Source organism: Centroberyx gerrardi, chromosome 3 (genome assembly GCF_048128805.1).
Source record: "Centroberyx gerrardi isolate f3 chromosome 3, fCenGer3.hap1.cur.20231027, whole genome shotgun sequence".
Taxonomy (NCBI): Eukaryota; Metazoa; Chordata; class Actinopteri; order Beryciformes; family Berycidae; genus Centroberyx; species Centroberyx gerrardi.
Genome location: NC_135999.1, coordinates 90948 through 117407, shown reverse-complemented (window position 1 = coordinate 117407; position 26460 = coordinate 90948). Strand labels below are relative to the sequence as shown.

Sequence of the window (26460 nt, the reverse complement as noted above, 5' to 3'; positions counted from 1 at the left end):
CATTTATCTTATTGACCTGTTTGTTTAATCTGCGCACTCCAAAAATTGATTTCTCTATTTAAATGATTCATCAAAATGATTAGATGTTATAATAGAAAACCTTTGTACAGACTGTATAGTTGTATTTTTTCTTTTGTGCAAAATGCAGATTTGTAGCAGTATTTGTGTACAAATTAGGCTTTTATTCTGAAAACCGGGCCGGAAGTATCAGAGTTGTTCTGCTGCAGCTGCAGAGACACTTCCTGTGTGTTGTCGCTGCGTTCAGTCCGGGTTCAGACTGGGTTCAGGTTATTCAACTGTTCACTCGGCAGTTCATCATTTTTCTGTTTTATCCGGATTCAGAGTTGAAAAGCGACCAGTCGAAGTTGCAGCAGCGATAAAAAAAAAAACTTCTGAAAGTAAAGTGAAGCTGAACGGAGCCGGACCGGACCAGACCGGACCGGACCGGACCGGGATGACATGGAGGTGTTAGCCGGGCGGGTGAATGAGCTCCAGCGGGGGGAGAGGCAGAGGCAGGCGGCGGCCGGGCTCCGGGGCTCCGCCGGACCGAGCCGATAAGCTGGGGCCGCTGTCCGTGTCTTACCCGCTGCTGGCCGTGCTGTCGCTGCTCCGCGCGCTGCTCGGCTGGCTGTGGGCCCGGGCCATGGCCGCCGCCAGACCCGGACACCGAGCCGAGGACCGAGGCGGCGACAAGGAGGCGGAGGAGGCGAGTCCGGACCGCGGAGAGTGGATCCGGAACCACCACAGACAAGCCTTCCAGTTCATTTCAGCGGCGCTCCGGATCGACGAGGAAGACCAAGGTGTTGTATTGTTCATGTTAGTCTTCTTCGTTGGTTTGGTCTTTTCCCCACAGGCTGCACGTGACTCTACGGAGGGAGTATCTCGCCAAATGCCTTCAAAAATCTGTCAATTTAACGTGGCCTTGCTCATTCACAAATGCACAGACTATAGGACGTATAAGACTTGATGTAAAGCGCTAGTGTCTTCTGGCATGCAGATGATCCACCAAGCAGCATGTGCACCGCCCTCTCCAGTGTGGTTTGGTGGACACCCACAACAACACCCACGCACCCACAACAACACCCACACACCCACAACAACACCCACGCACCCACAACAACACCCACGCACCCACAACAACACCCACACACCCACAACAACACCCACGCACCCACAACAACACCCACGCACCCACAACAACACCCACACACCCACAACAACACCCACGCACCCACAACAACAACCACAGCACCCACAACAACCACAACAACAACACCCGCAACAACAATGAAAACAACAACAACAACAACCACAGCAACACTATGATAATGGTATGATCCCTGTAGGGAGATTCACGTACTCCACAGGGAGGTCATGGTGCTGCAGGCAGGCGAGCTGCAGGCAGGCGAGTGACAGGCAGGCGAGCGGCAGGCAGGCGAGCGGCAGGCGAGTGGCAGGCAGGCGAGCGGCAGACAGGCGAGCGGCAGGCAGGCGAGCGGCAGGCAGGCGAGCGGCAGGCAAGCGAGCTGCAGGCAGGCGAGCGGCAGGCAGGCGAGCGGCAGACAGAACCTGAACCCGCTGCTCCTGTTCTGTTATTGATTGTTGATCAGTTATCAGTCATTCTCAAATGTTTTGGTTTGTGACCGTTGACACGAAGCGGTTGTTCTGTATGAGACCCAGACAGATGAATGTCGCCCAGCACGCTTCCCCCAGATCCGGTCGATCGATATGAGCTGATAGTTATTGGTATCGTCCTCAGCCTGGAACATTCTGCCCCTCTTACTAAAGTTGGCACATTGTTTGGCTGTTTTTGCCCGCGGGCGAGAGCAGAATAACTGGATCAAATTTCTCTCTGGCCGTTCAGTCGGTACAGCTGCAAGGCACCAGGCTCTCTCAAACATTTTCATATTCATGCAGGATGAAAAGTCCTTTTAAATATCTAAATTCTTAAAGGTCCATATTCTCACTCTCCAGAGTTTTATTTTGTGTCTTGAGGTCCATTCAAAGCTGTGTGTGTGGTGTCATGAACCAAAAACACTCTCAAACACTCTCATTCATTTTCCAGCATCTCTCTGAGCCTTACCAAGAACAGGCTGTTTCTGTCGCCGTGTCTTTAAGGCTCATTAATATTAACGACCCTCTGTTCCGATCGGCTAACCGTTTCAAGAGAGACCGCTGCCCAGCAGCTACAGGTAGGGAAAACTCTCTGGATTGTGTGGATTTAGTTGGCGACCGTGTGTTTTGATACTTTCACCATGTTTAGATAGACCATCCAACTCCTTTATCATCACAGAGGCGAGGGGAGTCCTGCTTTACACCATGTGGACCTTTAAATACTGTGAAATGTTGCCTTTGAGCCTTAATTATGGCCTCAGAGGTCTTAAACATGTTGCTTGTTCTTGTTGCATTACTTTTCTAGTGAGAAATATCCGTGGTTGCACAGATAAACTATATGTTCTGACACTACAACAGTTTTTTTTGTACTTTTATCAGGCTTATTTTTGGGGTGAAATTAGTCTTAGATTTTATCAGGTGGCCGGGCAGCTTATTGTTTGTTCCTCATCGCTCGTCTTCCCATGAACAGAAACACACAAAACTTTTCACAGTAGTCCCGTCCTGTTCAGAACGACACATTCTCTAATATGGGGTAGGGCTGCACGATTATCACAAAAATTATACTTTTTTTAATTTTAATTTTACTTTATCCTGGGTAGGGTAGGTTGTCTGAGTATGCATGCTCTTTTTCAGCAACGCCCTGTTTTACAAACCTACAGTTACATCAAACTCTCTGAGTGTCGAGCAGTTTGACAGTTTGATCTCTGATTAAAACGTGTTTCTGTTTACAGATCCTGTTACTAACACAGGAGAGTTTGGAGCAAGTCGTAGAATTTAAGTTTCACTTTAGTTTTCACAGCAGGAGACTCAGATTGAGTTCAGCGCTGCTGGTCTGTGCTTCAGCAAATGACAGACAGGATGTTATGTGACTTCAGGAGCATTAGAGATCGATTTAGATCAATTTCTATACATTGACCAACTTTTGGTTAATTTTTTTTACATTAGCGGCCCTAATGGAGGCAGTCTTCCTGATGGTGGCGCTACAGCAACCTTTGGTCGCTGCTACCCAGTGGAAATTATCAAGTCAAACTTCTCCCACACCATAAAGTGAAATGACACCAAACCAGCTTCCAAATGTTGGAGTGATTTCCAAGGCACCATCTGCCACAATATGGTGGCTCTGGTAAGGAGGTTAAAACCTGGCCGCCAGCCTAATCCCCCCCCCCCCACTGTAGACTGACTGAAGTGTAAACCCTGTCCTAATGCTGTGTGTCCTAATGCTGTATCTACATCAAACTCCAACTTCATGGGCAGCCTAGGTCAGACGACAGGACTTTTCACTGGAAGATCGCTGGTTCGAATCCTGGACCAGCTGGGAACATGTGCGTTGGGAATGTGAATGATCAACACTCTGCCCTCCCTCAGCGACTGACGAGGTGTGACTGAAGACTGTGTTGTACCGGTCAGCTCCAGTAGAAACCAGTAGAGACTGTGTTGTACCGGTCAGCTCCAGTAGAAACCAGTAGAAGACTGTGTTGTACTGGTTACGTGGCTGTTGCAGGATCGAACCTGTGACCTGTTGTTTCTATTGTTGCTCTATTGTTATGTGCAAGGGGGGAGAGTACATCCCTCAGCCTCCAGTAGAACTATAGCTAGAAGGCAACAGACAGTTAAACAGCTTCAGTGTTGGCTCAAAGCTTTTGAAACAGACTGAAAATCTGATCTAAGACAGCGTGACAGAAGCAGCCGACGCTTTAGGCCTTTGGTCTGCAGTCATGTGACACTACAGCAGCTGATTCACTCACCAGTTCCTCCTGTCTGCTTGAAGGAGTGTTAATCAGTGAAATCAGCTGCTGTAGTTTTTGGTTCATGGCTGGTTTTCACATGGCTGAACTTATAATTTTGATATTTCAGACAGCACTTGAAGCACAACAGCACCAACACACGGCTCTGGATGGCCCAGAGCATTCAGGAAAAAAGAGCAGCTCGTTTTTGGCGAGGCGTGTTTGGCCCTGGAGTTTTTCAGTGTGTGTACGGACAGTATCGCAAGTACGGTTTTTCCTGTCCCATAGCACAAACAGGCCATAATATATCTGTGGGGGTTGATAGGGTTGTTGATACCAATGATTCAGTGATTACTTGGCCAGCTCTGGGCCAAGTAGAAAAACACACTTTGGGTGCTTTTGGGGCTGATTTTGCCTGTTAGGACTGTATTGTAGTGAAGCAATAGACAAGACAGGAGAAAAGGAGAAGGAGAAAAGAGAATTTTCCTACCTGGAGCAGTATCACAAAGTATCACAAAGCTCTACAGAACTACAGAAACCATACATTAGAATGACAATATATTTGTTGCTAGATAAGGTACGGTGGACTGTGTTTGGTCAGTTATATTGACGGAGGTGTTTCTGTTATCAGGCCACAAGGAGCAGGCGGTGGAGTGGTACAAACAAGGGATCGCCGAGCTGGAGAGGGGCATCGCCATCGAGATACCAGGAAACGGTGAGTCCTATTGTTATGTAGTCAGACTATGTAGTCAGATCAGCCAATCAGAAGTAAGGATGTAGTGTACATATTACAGCCAATTTTTAAAAATCACAATCACAAGGTGATTGACTCAACAATTTGTAGTTCTGTCCTTCCAAGGTTCTAGTTTCAGATGAACTGCTGTATAAATTATGTAATGAATGGATGAACTGTTGTCTAATTTATATTATAAATGAGCGCACTGTTTTGTTTTGTGTTTGTTTTGTTTTTTGTGCTCTGCTTGTTCTCTATGTGGTAGATGAATTCCCACTGCCACTAATACAGATCTATTCTCTTTTCCAGGAGAGAAATATGAGCGCGATAAACGGCTGCAAGCCAAGATGACGACCAACCTGATCATGGCTAAAGACCGTCTGGAGTTGTTAGGTAGAGTATCATATTGTCATGGTACCAGAAAGTTAGCTTCCATACCACTACTACATTTAATATGTAATCATCTGTTACTAATGCGATACCATGCAAACCAGAACACATCCTGTACAGGCCCACAGCACATGTGTTCAATTCAGTTCAATTAAATTAAATTCAGTTCAATTCAATTTATTTCAATGCAAATGCACGGTTATCGGTGAAATGACCTAATTCTGTTAACGGGTTCCGTTAATCAGTGTGGAGTCAGAGTGAGACTCAGTGTGGAGTCAGAGTGAGACTCAGTGTGGAGTCAGAGTGAGTGTGGAGTCACAGTGAGAGTGAGTGTGGAGTCAGAGTGAGACTCAGTGTGGAGTCAGAGTGAGACTCAGTGTGTGGAGTCAGAGTGAGACTCAGTGTGTGGAGTCAGAGTGAGACTCAGTGTGGAGTCAGAGGGAGACTCAGTGTGTGGAGTGAGACTGAGTGTGGAGTCAGAGTGAGACTCAGTGTGTGGAGTCAGAGGGAGACTCAGTGTGTGGAGTCAGAGTGAGACTCAGTGTGTGGAGTCAGAGTGAGACTCAGTGTGTGGAGTCAGAGTGAGACTCAGTGTGGAGTCAGAGGGAGACTCAGTGTGTGGAGTGAGACTGAGTGTGGAGTCAGAGTGAGACTCAGTGTGTGGAGTCAGAGGGAGACTCAGTGTGTGGAGTCAGAGTGAGACTCAGTGTGTGGAGTCGGAGTGAGTGTGGAGTCAGAGTGAGACTCAGTGTGGAGTCAGAGTGAGACTCAGTGTGTGGAGTCAGAGTGAGGCTCAGTGTGTGGAGTCAGAGTGAGACTCAGTGTGGAGTCAGAGTGAGACTCAGTGTGTGGAGTCAGAGGGAGACTCAGTGTGTGGAGTCAGAGTGAGACTCAGTGTGTGGAGTCGGAGTGAGTGTGGAGTCAGAGTGAGACTCAGTGTGGAGTCAGAGTGAGACTCAGTGTGTGGAGTCAGAGTGAGACTCAGTGTGGAGTCAGAGTGAGACTCAGTGTGTGGAGTCAGAGTGAGACTCAGTGTGGAGTCAGAGTGAGACTCAGTGTGTGGAGTCAGAGTGAGACTCAGTGTGGAGTCAGAGTGAGACTGAGTGTGTGGAGTCAGAGTGAGACTCAGTGTGTGGAGTCAGAGTGAGACTGAGTGTGTGAGACTCAGTGTGGAGTCAGAGTGAGACTCAGTGTGTGGAGTCAGAGTGAGTGTGGAGTCACAGTGAGAGTGAGTGTGGAGTCAGAGTGAGACTGAGTGTGGAGTCAGAGTGAGACTGAGTGTGGAGTCAGAGTGAGACTCAGTGTGTGGAGTCAGAGTGAGACTCAGTGTGTGGAGTCAGAGTGAGTGTGGAGTCACAGTGAGAGTGAGTGTGGAGTCAGAGTGAGACTGAGTGTGGAGTCAGAGTGTGGAGTCAGAGTGAGACTGAGTGTGGAGTCAGAGTGAGACTCAGTGTGTGGAGTCAGAGTGAGACTCAGTGTGTGGAGTCAGAGTGAGACTCAGTGTGTGGAGTCAGAGTGAGTGTGGAGTCAGAGTGAGACTCAGTGTGTGGAGTCAGAGTGAGTGTGGAGTCAGAGTGAGACTCAGTGTGAGCAGAGTGAGACTCAGTGTGTGGAGTCAGAGTGAGACTCAGTGTGAGCAGAGTGGTATTAGAGAACACGCCTTCTTACTGTGAGGTGTTGGAGAACACTGCTGTGACATTGACATTCGATAATCGGTAAATTATCGAACGCATTGATTGATTGCCATTGTAAGTCTGCATTGTAAGAAATGTTGTGGTACTTTAGCAGTTCCAGGTTTTCTTCTGTTTTTCTGATCTAGACTCTGGATGTTTGATTAATTTATCCTGGTTTTGGACTCTGCTGCTGCCAGATCACATTTCATCTTTCTAGTTTCTTTAATCTCATCCATCCTTTATCTGAACTTAAGACCAGGTTCTTGCCTTTGGTTTTTGATTCTGCAGATCTTTCCCTTTGCCAACAGTGTTTTTTTCTGTTTGTGTTGCTGTTTGTTTCTGTTGTTCTAGCCAAGGTGCTTTCAGGTTCCAGGACTCAGAGAGACATTTATACTGACAGCACTAACCCCGCCCACCATGCCGCCCACCTGCGCTCAGGTACGTGCTGCTGTCCGCTCTGTACACAGGTGCTAGTTTGATGGGTCTTTTTGCCTTTTGGTCCTTTCCTGAGGCAATATATTGAAATAAGAAATTATTCATTTGCGTTTCATTTTGGCAAATAAAAACAAGCACTGAATTTGTAGTACTAAGATTAGTTTGAACTTGTTTCCCACTGCTGTCCATCTTCACCTGCTGTCGGTTGTTTTGTTGGTTTGTGTTGGTCAGTGTTTTCTGCTGCTTCAGGCTGCTAAAGCAGATATTTATCGTTTTACTTAGGTAGGGTTAGTGTGTATTAGGGTGAATATGACTGCTAATTACCTCCACCAAGGAGGTTATGTTTTCGGGGCCGTTTGTTTGTTTGTCTGTTTGTTTGTCTGTTAGGAGGATTACGGAAAAACTACTGGCCCGATTTTCATGAAACTTCGTGGAAGGGTGTAGCATGGGCCAAGGAAGAACCCATTAAATTTTGGAGCGGATCCGGATCCGACTCACGAACAAGCGATAATAGCACAAACCTTGGCGGAGGTCTGCGCTCTCCGAGCGCCCTTCTAGTTTTTATATTTAATACCTTGGACTGCTGACTTTGTTGGATTTGCTGCTATGTTTATCTCTTGTGTTGACTCACTTCCTAAATTCATGACTCCAAGTGGGAAATAACAGAGCTGCAAAACACATTCTTCTTGTAATTACTCCAGGAAGTCCATGTGATCAGATTTATAGAACATCTGATCTGTGTTGAACACATCATCATAATAAATATATAATTATAATATTAATAATATAGCCGCAAGCGGCAATTCGAGGGTTCAAACCTTTTTGCGCTCAACAGAAGGAAGCAGCTCAATCGGCCAAAATTAAAGCCGCGAGCAGCAACGAGCGGGTTTCAGGCTTCACAAAGGTGAGCAAAGTCACTTCAGCTAGTTTCATTCTGTTTAAAGAAGGAGCGAGACCAATCACACACTTGTTTCATCATCACAAAGCCTGCAGCATTTCAATAATTGCGCACTCAAAGTTCCGCCATTCGTCCCCCCTCCATCGGATTTGAACGAAACTCGGTGTGTATGTTCAGGAGATGGCGCCGGATTTCTCCAGTGAGTTTAATCAGGATTGCTCAAAGGCATCTTGAGTTATGAGCAAATATGTGATAGGCCACACCCACTTGCACCGATCAATATGGCGCTTCAGATTTTGGTTATTACACCAATTTTGGTGAAATTCTGTCCACGGGGTTTTCAGATATACGTTTGTGGCATTTGTGGCGCCCCCTATGGGTCGGGCTAAATCTTTTTTACACATTCACACATTCAAATACATTCATGCAAAATTGTTTCATATGTTCACAAATGGTGATATACAACTGCAAGTCTCAAATTATTTGCAAAAATCATTTCACAAGCTCAGAATCTTTTTTACAAGCTCAAAATCTTTTTGACTCTTTATTGAGCCCATATTTGCACATCATTTCCAGTTATTGGGCCAAGTTTCATGGTTTTCGCTTATTCCAGCTCACGGCAATTTGAGTTGCAGCAGAAGACAAATAATAATAAACCGGCACAAACTTAGAAGGGTTCTACCCCTTCGGGGTTTGAACCCTAATAATATTATAATAACATATCTGATCTAATACTGCAATATACACGTTCCAGACAATGGATGTTTGTAAATCGGAAAGTCCCATTACAGTGTGAGTTTTTGGGTTGAACCGTTGGCCCTGTGTGTGTGTGTGTGTGTGTGTGTGTGTGTGTGTGTGTGCTGAGTCAGTTTCACTGTAGAGGTTGAAAAGAGAGAATTATCCTTTAACCAACTTTTTATTCGTGGAATACAATTTAGGCTACTGAACGTTTTAAAATACTTTGTTCACCTTCAGGGCTGCAACTGCTGATTATTTTGATAATCAGTGAATCTGCCGACTATTTTTTCGATTAATCAATTGTGTGTGTGTGTGTGTGTTTTGTTGGCAGTGAGTGGTGCTGTATCCAAAAAGAGAGACTCCACGACTCCCTCCAGCCGACCAAAGCATGGCCCAAAGACCTCTTCCTCCTCCTCCTCCTCTTCCTCTTCCTCCTCTTCTTCCTCCTCCTCTTCCTCAGTGTCGGGGGGGCAGGCAGGGCACCAGCGCTCCCCGAACCTCAGCAGACCGACAAACAGCACCACACACCGCCCCCCCGCCCAGAACAGCAGTAAGGTGCGTTCACAGTTTTAACAGCGTTCCTGTTCCACTTCCAAACCTCTGTGACACTCGAACATTTTAATATTTCTTCATTTCTACAACGTTTGATTTTCCGCAGGGCAAAGGCAGCCGGCAGAACGGTAAACCCAGTACCCCGACGTCGACACCACTGAAGAAGAAGGAAATGAAGAACCTGAAGAACGTGGACAGCAAGCTGGCCAACCTCATCCTCAACGAGATCGTCGACAGGTAAGAGACGGCGAGTAGTGAGTACGTTTACGTTCCAGAGGAACCCGTCCATCTATTGGTTAGATATGTTTACGTCCCAGAGCAACCCGTCCATCTATTGGTTAGATATGTTTACGTCCCAGAGCAACCCGTCCATCTATTGGTTAGATATGTTTACGTTCCAGAGCAACCCGTCCATCTATTGGTTAGATATGTTTACGTTCCAGAGCAACCCGTCCATCTATTGGTTAGATATGTTTACGTCCCAGAGCAACCCGTCCATCTATTGGTTAGATATGTTTACGTTCCAGAGCAACCCGTCCATCTATTGGTTAGATATGTTTACGTCCCAGAGCAACCCGTCCATCTATTGGTTAGATATGTTTACGTCCCAGAGCAACCCGTCCATCTATTGGTTAGATATGTTTACGTCCCAGAGCAACCCGTCCATCTATTGGTTAGATATGTTTACGTTCCAGAGGAACCCGTCCAGCTGTTGGTTCTCAGGTTCAGGTCTTGTCAGGTTAATCTGTTTACAGGAACCTTTAGCCTGTTAGTCGACTTGTTTTCTTGAATAAATCAGTTAACAGAATAATCCCTGAACTCTTTGAACAATAGCAGCTCACTGATCATTAGGGTCAGACTGATATTGGGGTCGATATCATCCTTTGATTAATGATCAGATATCATCCTCCTGGTCACACATACAGAAAACCTGACAGGCCGTTTGATTGTCTTTGCTCATTTCATTTATTCATTCAACTGTTTTTTGAGTCTGGTCGTATTGATCCTGTATCTGTATGAGTCTGGTCGTATTGATCCTGTATCTGTATGGGTCTGGTCGTATTGATCCTGTATCTGTATGGGTCTGGTCGTATTGATCCTGTATCTGTATGAGTCTGGTCGTATTGATCCTGTATCTGTATGGGTCTGGTCGTATTGATCCTGTATCTGTATGGGTCTGGTCGTATTGATCCTGTATCTGTATGAGTCTGGTCGTATTGATCCTGTATCTGTATGGGTCTGGTCGTATTGATCCTGTATCTTGTGTGTTTCAGTGGGTCGTCGGTTCGATTCGAGGACGTTGCTGGTCAGGATTTAGCGAAGCAGGCGCTGCAGGAGATCGTGATCCTTCCTGCACTGAGACCTGAGGTGAGTCCTGACCTCAGTACATATTACAGACTGTTATCAGGTGAGTCCTGACCTCAGTACATATTACAGAATTTATCAGGTGAGTTCTGACCTCAGCACATATTACAGACTGTTATCAGGTGAGTCCTGACCTCAGTACATATTACAGACTGTTATCAGGTGAGTTCTGACCTCAGTACATATTACAGACTGTTATCAGGTGAGTCCTGACCTCAGTACATATTACAGACTGTTATCAGGTGAGTCCTGACCTCAGTACATATTACAGACTGTTATCAGGTGAGTCCTGACCTCAGTACATATTACAGACTGTTATCAGGTGAGTCCTGACCTCAGTACATATTACAGACTGTTATCAGGTGAGTTCTGACCTCAGTACATTTATATTACAGACTTTTATCAGTGAGTGAGCAGAGAGGTTCAGTGTCTGAGGAACTCTTTGTAGCAAAGCAGAGGGATGGAAGAATGTTTGTGAGAGAGAGAGAGAGTCTGCTGTAGAAAAACTGATGTCCAGTTGAATCAGAGATCATAAATAAACATTATCAGTGCGTTCTGTGAGTCAGATTTAAAATGTCGGTCAGCAGAGTTTCTTCTTCTCTAGTTGTTTACAGGACTGCGCGCTCCAGCCAGAGGGCTTCTTCTCTTCGGCCCGCCCGGCAACGGAAAGACCATGCTGGTGAGTCTGAGTAAAAATAATAACAAACGGTTTGAATTTTATACCATATAAATATAAAATGCATATATATGTGTGTGTGTGTATATAAATATATATATATATATATATATTTATATACACACACATATCTGTGTGTGTGTGTGTGTGTGTGTGTATATATATATGAGATTATATATATAATTTTATAAATATAAATATATAATATATATATAATATAAATTATAAATAACCTAATTATAAATAATAGTTTTATTTTATTTATTTATGGCTCAGTAAGACTATCAGTCCGCTCTTTCCACATGAACCAAAATAACTGAGCGTTGCTGCTTCTACATTATTGACCCAGATTTTATACAGATTTTATTCTCCAGAGCGTTGCAGTGAGTTGAGTATGTGTGATAATCAGATTAAAGGCATATAGAGGCCAGAAGGAAAGGTCTGGATGAATTTAAGGATAAAGGAACATCTGGTCTAGAAATGTTGCACTTTTAAAGCGGAGCATCTCTTGTTCCTGTAGTCAGCCGCTCTGAAACCAGAGAAAACCTTTGATGTCAACAGCAATGTGAAATCTGAAGCTACTTTATTTTGTTTTTCTAATGAAATTAGCTTTATTTTATGTTATTATTATTTCCTGTCTCTCCCACTTCAGATTTTACATCTTGCTACCATGCCCCATAATGAACTCTCGTCACTCCACGTCAATGAGGCTACAGACACACTCTGCTCCTCGCTAGCCGCCTCTCTAAACAATCTCTGCCCTCTCTCATCCAAACCTGCTCGTAACACCCCCCCCAGTCCATGGCTCACTGGTGTCATCAGAGAGCAACGGGCGGGGCTCAGAGCAGCTGAGAGAAAATGGCGCAAATCCAGAGATCCCACTGACCTCAGTGACTATCAGTCTCTCCTATCTGCATTCTCCTCCCATCTAAAAAGTGCCTAGACCACTTACTATCAGGAGAAAATCAGCAGTGCCAAAGACGCTCGAAAATTATTTTCAGCTTTTAACTCACTCCTCAACCCTCCACCACCTCCACCCTCAACTCTGCTCACTGCTGACCTCTTCGCATCCTTCTTTACTGATAAGGTTTCTACCATCAGTAACCAGTTCTCTGAGCCTGACCAGCTCAGTCTGCCGCCAGCTAACAGGGTCTCACTCCTCTCATCTTCCCATCTCACCGAGGAGCAAGTCTCCAAGCTTCTGCTGGACTCTAGTCCCACTACCTGTCCGTTGGACCCCATACCCTCCAACCTCTTGCAGGCCATTTCGCCCACACTTATCCCTGCAGTCACGCACATCATCAACTCCTCACTTACAACGGGTATGTTCCCCACTGCTTTTAAGCAAGCCCAGGTTACCCTGCTGCTAAAGAAACCTACATTCAACCCGTGTCAGGTTGAAAAGTACAGGCTGGTTTCACTCCTCACCTTCCTTTCCAAGACTCTTGAGCGCTCAGTCTTTAATCAAGTCTCTGAATTCCTTTCTGAGAACAACCTGTATGATCCTAACCAGTCTGGCTTCAAACGCGGACACTCTACTGAGACTGCGCTCTTGTCTGTAGTGGAAACACTGTGATCAGCTAGAGCTGCCGGTCAGTCTTCTGTTCTAATGTTGCTCGACCTATTGGCTCCCTTTGACACGGTGAACCACCAAATCCTCCTCTCCACACTCGCTGAGCTCGGCTTCTCAGGATCTGGTCTCTACTGGTTTGAGTCCAACCTCTCAGGGAGATCCTTTAGAGTGTCTTGGAGAGGGGAAGTGTCTAAATCCCACTGCTGGTCCACAGGGGAACCTCAAGGGTCAGTGCTTGGAGCCCTTCTCTTTTCAATATACACCACCTCACTTGGTGCAGTCATCTGCTCACATGGCTTCTCATATATTGATATTGCTTTTAAACAACAGTTCTATAAACAAAGCTAATTATCAAGTAATGGTAACTCGAGGCAACTTCCCAACTACAGGCTAGCAGCTACTTTGACGAATTCAGCTTACTTTCTTCCCCCTCGTCCTGCTGTGACGACCATTCACAATTAAGGTCAAATGTCTCCATATTTGCGCTGTCGCTACTTGGAGCGAATTAAGATAGTTTTGTGTAGCCATCAATGTTATATTAGAATACCAGTCAAGTGGAGTGATACATATAGTAAAAAGTCCCAGTGCTGTTATACTGTATATCAGCACTCGTGGAATGCCTCTTGTCCAATCAAATTACTCGACCGGAACTCACTGTTATATAAGAAGCGGACATGGCAACCCACAAAGTCATCCCTGTTACGTCCTTCTCACAAACCAGCTGCAGCTTTCTCCAGACCTGAAGGAACTGCTATACTGAATGACTGACTAAATGACACATGGGGACATGAACCCAGAGTCTCCAGTGTAAATGACACATGGGGACATGAACCCAGAGTCTCCAGTGTAAATGACACATGGGGACATGAACCCAGAGTCTCCAGTGTAAATGACACATGGGGACATGAACCCAGAGTCTCCAGTGTAAATGACACATGGGGACATGAACCCAGTGTCTCCAGTGTAAATGACACATGGGGACATGAACCCAGAGTCTCCAGTGTAAATGACACATGGGGACATGAACCCAGTGTCTCCAGTGTAAATGACACCTATGGGGACATGAACCCAGAGTCTCCAGTGTAAATGACACATGGGGACATGAACCCAGTGTCTCCAGTGTAAATGACACCTATGTCTGTCACAAAGGTCACAACACAGTCACAAACACTGTGATATGAACACTAGGCAAGCGAGCATTACTGAATACGAGGTGAGAGAGCGCCATTTTGAGTAACAAACCTGTTATTCCAAAAACAGCTTTGCTGTCTCAGTGTAGTTGTTACTAAAATATTCGGCAAAAAAATTGTCACACTTAGATTAGCCATTGCAGGCAAGTAATCAAATATTTCAAATTCCACTGTTAGCAGCTTAATGTGATGACTTTATTATTTTATGGAACAGGCAAAAGCTGTGGCCATGGAGTCCAACGCTACCTTCTTCAACATCAGCGCTGCCAGTTTAACCTCCAAATACGTAAGTGCCTGAACATCCACTCACAGCTACTTTAAGCCCTTGATGCAGCACACAACACAACACAACACAACACAACACAACACAACACAACACAACAGCTAAATTGCCCAATAATCTCTACAATGCTGGTAAAGAATCCTGTATTTTACTTTGTAGCTTTGCTTTCTTCTACTGTTGTTAGGCCAGATGCCATGTGTCAGGCATTAGTGTTGATATGTTTATATGTATGTTGTATATTTTTAATAATTGTTGTTGTGCTGTTTTTTTAGTCTTACATAAATGTAAGAAATAAAAAGATAAAAAATAAAAACTAAACTGTAAAGCCTGTTGGTTGTTTCTATCAGGTGGGTGAAGGGGAGAAACTGGTTCGAGCTTTGTTTTCTGTGGCCAGAGAGCTGCAGCCCTCCATTATCTTCATAGGTAACACGCATGTTCATACACTTTACATGCTTATAACACATGTTCATACACTTTACATGCTTACAACACATGTTCATACACTTTACATGCTTACAACACATGTTCATACACTTTACATGCTTACAACACATGTTCATACACTTTGCATGCTTACAACACGCATGTTTATACACTTGATGTGCTTACAACACGTGCATACACTTTACATTCTTACAACACGCATGTTCATACACCTTACATGCTTACAACACGCATGTTCGTACACTTTACATGCTTACAACACGCATGTTCGTACACTTGATGTGCTTACAACATGCATGTTCGTACACTTTACATGCTTACAACACACATGTTCGTACACTTGATGTGCTTACAACACGCATGTTCGTACACTTTACATACTTACAACACGCATGTTCGTACACTTGATGTGCTTACAACACGCATGTTCGTACACTTTACATGCTTACAACACACATGTTCGTACACTTGATGTGCTTACAACACATGTTCATACACTTTACATGCTTACAACACGCATGTTCGTACACTTGATGTGCTTACAACACGCATGTTCGTACACTTTACATGCTTACAACACGCATGTTCGTACACTTGATGTGCTTACAACACATGTTCATACACTTTACATACTTACAACACGCATGTTCGTACACTTGATGTGCTTACAACACATGTTCATACACTTTACACGTCCTGTCTCACCTGTCTCTCCTGTCTTCCTGTCTCTCCTGTCTTCCTGTCTCACCTGTCTTCCTGTCTCACCTGTCTCCCTGTCTCACCTGTCTTCCTGTCTCACCTGTCTCCCTGTCTCACCTGTCTTCCTGTCTCCCTGTCTCACCTGTCTTCCTGTCTCCCTGTCTCACCCGTCTTCCTGTCTCACCTGTCTCGCCTGTCTTCCTGTCTCACCTGTCTCCCTGTCTCACCTGTCTCTCCTGTCTTCCTGTCTCACCCGTCTTCCTGTCTCACCTGTCTCCCTGTCTCACCTGTCTCTCCTGTGTTCCTGTCTCACCTGTCTCCCTGTCTCCCTGTCTCACCTGTCTTCCTGTCTCCCTGTCTCACCCGTCTTCCTGTCTCACCCTGTCTCACCGGTCTTCCTGCCTCACTTGTCTTCCTGTCTCACCTGTCTCCCTGTCTCACCCGTCTTCCTGTCTCACCTGTCTCCCTGTCTCACCTGTCTCTCCTGTCTTCCTGTCTCACCTGTCTCCCTGTCTCACCTGTCTTCCTGTCTCACCTGTCTTCCTGCCTCACTTGTCTTCCTGTCTCACCTGTCTCCCTGTCTCACCCGTCTTCCTGTCTCACCTGTCTCTCCTGTCTCACCCTGTCTCACCTGTCTCACCCTGTCTCACCTGTCTTCCTGTCTCACCTGTCTCACCTGTCCTGTTGTCAGATGAAGTGGACAGTCTGCTGTGTGAGCGGAGGGAAGGCGAACACGACGCCAGCCGCCGCCTGAAGACCGAGTTCCTGATCGAGTTTGACGGGGTAAAACTCTCCTCCATGTTTTTAGCTTAGTGTCCGTTTGTGTTTTGCTTCTGTCTCTCTGTTTAGTCAAATACTCTTGTTATCCAACATCTAATTTTTTAACTTGTTATCCAACATCAAATTATTTAACTTGTTATCCAACATCTAATTTTTTAACTTGTTATCCAACATCAAATTATTTAACTTGTTATCCAACATCAAATTATTTAACTTGTTATCCAACATCTAATTTTTTAACTTGTTATCCAACATCTAATTTTTTAACTTGTTATCCAACATCTAAGTTTTTAACTTGTTTTCCAACATTTTTTAACAACATTTAAAAATGTTTTAGCATTGGACTGATCAACCTGGTGGAACATTTGTATTCTGTTCACCGCACAGATCCGTCGGCTCGGCACGTTAGGAAACGATTCAGCTGGTATATAGTATATAATATACTGTATATATTCAGTATATATACACAGTACATAGGTTAGCTACCTACACCATGGAAAACATTAAATATTTCATCACTGATAAATTCACAGTAATAGAATGTTAGCTAAGGAGATTTACCGTCTGTATGTGCCGTGAACCGTAAGGTTTTCATGACACTGGCGTTTCCGGCACATTCCACCACTTTTCATTCAGCAGCGTCTGACTGCAGAATACAAGCTGGCAGCGCCGTGAAGGATCAGGAAGATCACCAGTGTGCAGCTGTGATCTTCAGCTTCGTAGCTTCACTGATCTGTGAAACAATAAAAACAAGTTTCTAGGCCGCTAACGGAGCTAACTGATAAATCAAGCTAAAACAGCAAAGCCTTCACAGCTGACTTTGTTTTTAAAGAATTTATGTTGTCCATTTCAGACAAAACTGAGTCCAAAGCTGCATCGCTTAAACTGTCGTGAGTGGCCATTGTTGTTTTTGAAATTCAGCCGCTTTTGAAACCCAATCCAGAGCCTCGGGCTGCAGACTGATTTTGGTTTTTAAGGCCGATACCAATATTTTGGATTCAAGCTGCCAATTGATGACATTTTTGCCAATATTCATGTTCTTTAAAGATTAAATGTGTAATATTTCTGCCTTACTAAAGTATAATATGACTAGTGGCAGACTGGCTGGTTCCATACAGGTGTGTGTGTGTGTGCAGGTTCAGTCCGGAGGTGAGGACAGGGTTTTGGTGATGGGGGCGACCAACAGGCCTCAGGAGCTGGACGAAGCTGTTCTCAGGTCAGATCTCCATGTTGTTTTGTTTTCAGCCACTAGATGGCAGTAAAACCTTCCAGCTACTCTCTCTCTCTCTCTCTCTCTCTCTCTCTCTCTCTCTCTCTCTCTCTCTCTCTCTCAATTAAATTCAAAGGGGCTTTATTGGCATGGGAAACATGTTTACATTGCCAAAGCAAGTGTGAAATAAAAACAAAAAATGTAAGTACAATTAAAGATATACTAGAATAAAGAAATGTGTAAACATTACAACATTGCAAGCTCTCTCTCTCTCTGTCTCTCTCTCTCTCTCTCTCTCTCTCTCTCTCTCTGTCTATCTCTCTCTCTCCCTCTCTCTCTCTCTCTCTCTCTCTGTCTCTCTCTCTCTCTGTCTCTCTCTCACTCACTCTCTCTCTCTCTCTCTCTCTCTGTCTCTCACTCTCTCTCTCTCTCCCTCCTCTCTCCCTCTCTCTCTCTCTCTCTCTCTGTCTCTCTCACTCTCTCTCTCACTCTCTCTCTGTGTCTCTCTCCCTCCTCTCTCTCTGTCTCTCTCTCTCTCTCTCTCTCTCTCTCTCTCTCTCTCCTCCTCTCTCCCCCTCTCTCTCTCTCTGTCTCTCTCCCTCTGTCTCTCTCCCTCTCTCTCTCTCTCTCTGTCTCTCTCTCTGTCTCTCACTCTCTCTCTCTCTCTCTCTCTAGGCGGTTTGCTAAGCGTGTCTATGTGGCTCTACCAACTGAGGAGGTGAGTCAACAGTTTGGGTTAGGGTCAGATGTTACAGTCCTTTTTAAAGGAAACTAAATGATTGACAGCACAACATTAAACCAAATAATGGAACTTTTTAAATGAGACATTTTTACAAACTGGATCTTGTAGACATTAGAGATACTGAATCATTGAATCATGTAGAATTAGATTCCAGTGGTGGCGGCGTAGGATTGTTTCCGACTCGCGTGATCCAAACATTTCCAATAACTCCAGAGCGTTGTAAAGTCCAAAAGTCAAAATTTCTTGAAAAAAGATAGATGTAATCACTTCCGAAATTCACAACATGTTTTTACCTAACGAAATATTCTTCTTCAATCCATATTTGTTGGCGTTTAGCCTTTCAAAACAAAAACATTCAAAACATTTCACTGCGGTCAAAAAGCTGTCCCGCTTGCCACACACAAAGGGAGCCCGCTGTATTAAAGGGGCGGTCCTGCAGCCATCAAACAGCAGCTATGGCTCTACCTATCCACAGTGCTATGTCATACAATAAAAAATTTAACAAAATAAACGATACTTAAATAATTCGACCCATATAATGTCTGCATACAAACAATATAACTAGATTACATTACATTTACATATTTACATAATCACAATAACAAAAAATCTATTTCGGCTCTAACAAATCATGAAGTTGAATATGAACTGAATATGAATGTAAAACTCTCCATAGCTCTTCTACAGTCTCTCTGCACCATATGTAGTAATAGACATGTGATGAATATTAATAGACTTTATTGATTACTGCGGTCGATCTGTAAAGCTGGATGTGTGTTGGTGTTTTGTCTGTAGACTCGCTTCAAGCTGCTGAAGAACCTGTTGGGGAAACATGGAAACCCTTTAACTCAGAGAGAACTGAGCCAGTTGGCCAGGTAAATTGTATCAGTTATTGATCGACTAATTGATTTTTAGAATTACACGCTGCCCATGAGATAGCTATTTGATATTTTTTATTTGCTATTAGCTATTTTTCAGAAGAAAAAGCTTAAAATGTTCATATTTTCTTGTAGTTTGTGGAAATTTGTACTGAGGAAATCTGTTGACTCGTGTCTATTTCTGTAAACAAAGCAGACAGCACTTTAATGTTTAACAGATTCAAAAAAACGAGTTTTAGAAGCAGGTAGTGGGATCAGACTGTTAGGATGTGAAGCAGGAAGCTGAACATCTGTACTTCCTGTCCTGTCTGTCTGTGATTGGTTCAGAATGACGGAGGGTTACTCCGGCAGCGACCTGACCTCATTGGCTAAAGACGCCTCCCTGGGTCCAATCAGAGGTGAGATTCACCCGGATTCATTCACACTGATTTACTTTATAGTTATTATAGATATTACTTGTTATAATAATGACCAGTTATGGTTTAGGGTTAAAATATATAATATACATATAATATACTTCTGTCTCCCCCTGAACACAAGAAAAATAGAATGGAATTTTCTCTTCTTCTTTATGTAAAAAAAGTAACTATAATTGCAATACCATGGTAATAGTAAAGTGTAATATCTATATTTGTACATTTCTATAGTTGTGTGACTTATTCTCAAGTGTAAAAGTAAAATTATAAATAAATAATAATAATTATTATTATTATGGATTATTGAATTATTATCGATTGAATGATAACAAATACATACAATTAATCATTTCATTCATAATAAACCAGAACTTATGGTGATGATGGTGATGATGATGATGATGATGATGATGGTGATGGTGATGATGATGGTGGTGATGATAATGATGGTGGTGGTGGTGGTGATGATGATGGTGATGGTGAAGGCTGTACAGTCACAACCTGTTCATTATGACAGCTGAATAAAAACAGCTCATTGATTTTCTTCCTTTTTTTTTTGTTTTTTGTTTTTTTTCTCCAAGCCTTTTGCAGCTTGTACTGCCATCTGGTTTCTGAGTTGAACACCTCCAGCCTAGTGTAGTGCAGTATAGTATAGTATAGTGGTGTATAGTATAGTATAGTGTTGTAGAGTATAGTGTTGTAGAGTATAGTGTAGTGTTGTATAGTACAGTATAGTGTTGTATAGTGTAGTGTTGTATAGTATAGTGTAGTATAGTATAGTGTTGTATAGTATAGTGTTGTAGAGTATAGTGTTGTATAGTATAGTATAGTGTTGTATAGTATAGTGTTGTAGAGTGTAGTGTTGTATAGTATAGTGTTGTATAGTATAGTATAGTATAGTGTTGTATAGTTTAGTGTTGTATAGTATAGTATAGTATAGTATAGTGTTGTAGAGTGTAGTGTTGTATAGTATAGTGTTGTATAGTATAGTATAGTATAGTGTTGTATAGTTTAGTGTTGTATAGTATAGTATAGTATAGTATAGTGTAGTATAGTGTAGTATAGTGTTGTAGAGTATAGTTGCAGAGTAGTTTAGATGATGTCATGTGAATCTGATCCGGTTCATGTGTTGCAGAGTAGTTTAGATGATGTCATGTGAATCTGATCCGGTTCATGTGTTGCAGAGTTGCGTCCGGACCAGGTGAGGAACATGGCGGCCAGTGAGGTGAGTTCACAGCTCTTCTAGTGTTCTGTGTTTTTGGTATAACAGCAGATCGTGTCAAAGTGCACAGCAAGCAGAAACGGTAACATTTCAATCTACACGAAGTTTAACAAATCTTTCTTATGGCTGCAGGACATTGCTACCTAACCATGTGGAAATAACAATAATAATATTTATTTATATAGCACTTTTTCAAAATGCAGTCACAAAGCGCTCTACAAAGGATAAAAACAAAATCAAAAATGGAAGTCAAAAACAAACAAAAGGTCATTACATAAAAACAAGTCTAATAAAATAAGTTTTAAGAAGTTATTTAAATGATGATCCAGATTTTGCAGCCTGTGTTCCTCAGGCAGGCTGACCCCAAGTCTAGGAACCCATCAATAATCTATAATCAATAATCTGTCATCTATAACCGGTAGTCTAGGAGGCCTGACAGCAAAGAACAAATGGGAACCTCTTGTTTTCCATCTACATTTTGGAGCAGCCAATAGGAACCTCTTGTTTTTAATCTACATTTTGGAACCACCAATAGGAAGCTGCCTGAGGACCTTCGGCTGTATCATCTGGTTAACAGATCTGTGATCAATCTTGGTACCAGAAAGTGATCAGTAAAATGTTAAGATCAGTTCTGACACTTAACAGGCAGCCAATGTAAAGATGAGGTGACATCGTCTTTTTTCTCATTGTTTTATTCAAATGTAATAATTACATGTTAGTGTGTGCTTGATGGATAAAGGTTTTCATGCAGCATGGACTCTGCCTTCTGTGCATTATACTGTATCTATTCTAATGTGACTTTGGTTTTATTTAGATTTTATTGTCATGCTGCTTTCTTACTGCACATCTCCCTTGAAAGAGTGGGACTAACCTGGTTAAATAAATAAAATACTTAACTGGACTGTATTAGAGGAATTTAGAGCACTTCAATAGCCAAAGCACACATATTACACATAGAGACACATACATGTAATGTGCCTCACCTCAGGGGTCAGAGGTCAGGGGTTTGGTACCTTGCTCAGCGGACTCTGATTGGAGTTCATTACTGTTGCGATGATCGAACCCACAGCCTTTCAGTTACAGGACGGTCTGTCTGTCCGCAGGTACGAAACATTCGCTTCAGTGACTTTGTGGAGTCGCTGAAGAAGATCAAGAGGAGCGTTGGGCCGCAGACTCTGGAGCTTTACGTCCGCTGGAACAGAGACTATGGAGACACGACCGCTGTATGACACACAACCAGAGACAGCACTTCAGTTCAGGATGCATGTTCCCTCCAAACCCCATCTTCCAACAAGAAAGGATCTTTTACTGACCTTTGCAGCAATATTTCTAAAAACAAATAAAGAATATTTCTTCTCATAACTGAACTGTTACTTTCCATAGTTTGGACTCAGTTGGCCAAAGAAATGTCTTCTTTGAGGAATTCATGCATTTCTTCGAAGGAGCCACTAGAGGCCGCAGCACATGTACATAATGCCTTTGTTGTATATAACACCAGTCAGGGCCGTAGTCAAGACGAGTCCAAGTCAAGACCAGGTCCAGTCAAGTTCGAGTCGAAAGGGGGTCGAGACCAAGTCAAGCCCGAGACCAGAGCAAATCAGGTGCTATTCAAGACCAAGACCAAAACAGATAAGAAACAGCAAACATGTCTTTCCAAATGTAAAAATAATGGAGTTTCTTCAGGATCAGCAGAGATGTCGATGTCTCAGGAGCTTTATGCTCAATACTTCAACATCCAACTAATCAATGCAAAGAAGTTTGAGGAACATTACGTACGATACACAGGTGGAATCCCTCAAATTGTCTTTAGTGCTGGCAAGACAATAGACACCAGTGGACCAGATGGAGAAAAAAAACATATCTTTGAAAATTGTTAGATAGGCAGGAAAGTCATGCCAACATCCAATAGAGGACGAGGTCAAGTCTGAGTCACAATAGAGACGAGTCCAAAACTTCAGAAAAGCGTTCTGGACACCAGACTGAGACCGGACTGAAACCCAGGAACATCCAGGCACCTGGAACATCTGTCTGATATGTTGGTCTGCTCCACAGGTAGCCAACCGTCTGTTGGAGTCATATTCTAGAAGCATCTACTAGGCTGGTAAAATACTGAAAGTGGCCGTTGAATTTCGGGATTCAGTAGTCACTGAGTTCCCTGATGACAGAAGGCCAGTTTGTGTATTTAGCAGTGAACTTCTGCCTTACATGTAGATGTTTGTGCTTCTCTTTGGGTCCCTGATTGGAAGTTTTTTTTAAATGTTTATAGATGCTTTACAGTTTTATCACCAACCAACTGAGTCTCCATGATGGAGGAACATGGAGAACTGTGTGTTAGTTAATAAAGTGTAAATCTGTAGCAAGCAGCTAGAAATAGAGAGCAGCTGCTGCAGCTTGTTGTGGTGTGGCTGTAGATCCATTCAGTAATGTTCTCAGTAAAAGTGAATAGTGTGATAAGGTGGATTTGGTTACTGTGACACAGTAAACTGTCTTGTCTTTAGCCCTAGTCTCTACTCCAAAACACTCTGAGTTGTAGCTTGAGAAGAGTCAGCTCAGTTAACCTGAACAAACTGTTAGCTAGCTAACTAGCCAGCAGACACACTGATGTTAATGTGAACATGCTAACGCTAGCTGCTACTAGATACGTTAGCTAGTGTGCTAATCAATGGGGTTACATCACCTGAAAGCCCTTTAGTCATCCAGGGGCTGACAGCTCCACCTGCGTCACCTTCATACAGTTCCACACATCATTCATACTGGGAGCTTCCCAGTTCAGCCAGTCTGCTGCTGGAGGAGACTGAGCCGATCCTGAGCAGTGGAGAACTTATTACTTATTCACTTCCTCCTGTCCAGGTTTTTGTTTTTCCCAGCAGCCCAGGGATTTGAACCAGCGACCTTCTGGACCCCCCCTCCTTTGACACGGGCTGACACTGTGTCTCATCCCCTGGTAAAGCGACAATGTCTTACATTTCAGTTTGCCTCTGGATAAAATAAAAACCAGCATCATTTTTCTGATGTCAAAGAGAAAAGTTCAGGTGTTTTGTTTTGTTGTCACATTGACAGAAGGACAAATATTCCCTCGTTGTTTGTGTGGACAGTTTGACAGTGTGGCTGTTAGCCTCTTAGCTGAGGATGCTAACATGCTGGGTTCAAGTTAAAGATGATGCTAGTTAATGTTGTTCTCTCCTTCCTCTGTTCTCTGTCTCATAGTAGCATGATGTTTTTGCCTGTTTTACACTGTAAATCTCTGTATATTAATTTGGTCTTTCTACTGTTGCCTGGAAAAAACACATTCCTGCATAACGTTTTTCAGGAAGGCAGAAGTTTGTTGTTGATGCCCGTGAAGTTTGGAAAGTATACAGTGGAGTTTTAACAGGTTTCAAGGTTCCAGCGGCTAAAAACACATGAACACAAACAGAAAAACACCAAAAGTGCAGTTATGTGTTTTCTGCTGTGCCTTTCCTCTCTAGATGAAAGTATGCAGACAGAATGCCAAACACTACATTGGGGGATGCTGATTCATTGTTAGTTAAAACCAGGAATCGTTAAAGGTCAAGAAGAGTTTGGAAAAAAATTTTTCAGCACCAAATATGATTTTATGTAGTCGCAGACCAGCTGTCATTTCACATGTAGATATCAGTTCAGTGTGGAATAATGTTCAGCTGTATAGTGAGACGGTATATGATGTGACATGATGTCATATGATATGACATGATGTCATATGATGTGGCATGTGATATGTGACATGACATGATGTGACATGACATGATGTGACATGACATGATGTGACATGATATGATGTGATATGTGACATGATGTGACATGATATGATATGATGTGATATGTGACATGATGTGACATGACATGATGTGACATGACATGATGTGACATGATATGATGTGATATGTGACATGATGTGACATGATATGATATGATGTGATATGTGACATGATGTGATATGATGTGACATGATATGATATGCTGTGACATGATGACATGATATGATATGATATGCTGTGACATGATGTGATATGATATGCTGTGACATGATGTGATATATGATATATGATATGCTGTGACATGATGACATGATATGATATGCTGTGACATGATGTGATATGATATGCTGTGATATGATATGATATGACATGATATGATATGCTGTGACATGATGACATGATATGATATGCTGTGACATGATGTGATATGATATGACATGATATGATATGCTGTGACATGATATGATATGCTGTGACATGATATGATATGATATGCTGTGATATGATATGACATGATATGATATGCTGTGACATGATGTGATATGACATGATATATGATATGCTGTGACATGATGACATGATATGATATGATGTGACATGATGTGATATGATATGATATGCTGTGACATGATATGATGTGATATATGATGTGACATGATATATGATGTGATATGATATGTTGTGACATGACATGATATGATATGCTGTGACATGATGTGATATATGATATGCTGTGACATGATATGATGTGATATGATATGATGTGATGTGATATGATGTGACATGATATATGATGTGATATGATATGATGTGACATGATATGATGTGACATGTTGTAGCTGACACACTGACCGTTATTAAAAAAAAAAAAACATTATTAAATTCTAAAATGAGAATGAAGCTGTGTTGGTTGGTAAAGACGATGCCTTGTCAATAGTTTGATCCTCATCAATACTTAGTGATGATCGTTTCTGCCGAGTCAGCTGTCAGTGTTTCTGCCGAGTCAGCTCTTCTGTCAGTGTGAACAGTAACTGTTTAGATTCTGTGCTTCCTGTAAATAGCTAAGCCATATTTGAGAAGTTGTTTTCCAAAACACTAAATATTCATTCTGGAAAAACTTTCAGTGCTTTAACAACACAGATGATACAGCTGTTTTAAAATCAAAGGTCAAAACTTTAATAGTAACAATTATTTCTTACATCAGTTTTTTCACGATGGATATTTGAGTTTTGGAATGAAACTCGTTTGTTCCAAAGCAGCTTCAGTAGAAACCAGTTCCTCATTTTTCACAGGTGGAAAAGAAGATTGTATTTGAATGTGAGAGATCAATAAACTGTTCTCTATTGATTGATCATCCTGAGCGTTCACTCTTTCATGATGTCAATGAGTTACTAAAAAAAAAGAAAAACTTCCCATAACGATAAAAACTACTAATAACTTCTAATACCATCGGCCTTTCTCTCCTTCCACCACACGAATTTCCCCTCGGGGATCAATAAAGATCAATAAAGATCAATAAAGTTCAATGAAGTTCAATCTCAATCTAAAGCTGTAGCTCCAGTTGCTCTGGAAGAACAGAACCTCTTCCTATATATGTGTATATATATATATATATATATAAATATTTGTGACATACACAAAGTGCAGCTAGATGTTTCGCATGTCGAGTCTCAGCAGGATTTCAGTTTGTTCTTCTGGTTCTTCTGTTCGATCCTCTTAGTCTGAGTTATTTCAGGTGTTTCAGGTCGGAGGATTAGACCGAGCTGCTGCTGCACGGCCTGACCAACACACACACACACACACACACACACACACTGCTGCTGCACGGCCTGACCAACACACATACACACACACACACACACACTGCTGCTGCACGGCCTGACCAACACACACACACACACACACACACACACTGCTGCTGCACGGCCTGACCAACACACACACACAC

General features: G+C 42.9%; 1 protein-coding gene across 1 annotated transcript; it reads left to right on the top strand.

The window, feature by feature from the left end:
* Positions 1 to 348: 348 nt before the first annotated feature.
* LOC139930562 (spastin-like) lies at positions 349 to 23106 on the top strand. Its single transcript, XM_078291126.1, has 17 exons — positions 349 to 800; positions 4471 to 4554; positions 4882 to 4965; positions 6987 to 7073; positions 9038 to 9261; positions 9365 to 9495; positions 10533 to 10626; positions 11228 to 11302; positions 14277 to 14348; positions 14693 to 14768; positions 16180 to 16271; positions 17405 to 17484; positions 18154 to 18196; positions 19016 to 19095; positions 19426 to 19496; positions 20699 to 20739; positions 21840 to 23106. The coding sequence occupies exons 1-17, from the start codon at positions 485 to 487 to the stop codon at positions 21963 to 21965; spliced, it is 1776 nt and encodes a 591-aa protein (XP_078147252.1). The 5' UTR covers positions 349 to 484; the 3' UTR covers positions 21966 to 23106.
* The last annotated feature ends 3354 nt before the right edge of the window (positions 23107 to 26460 follow it).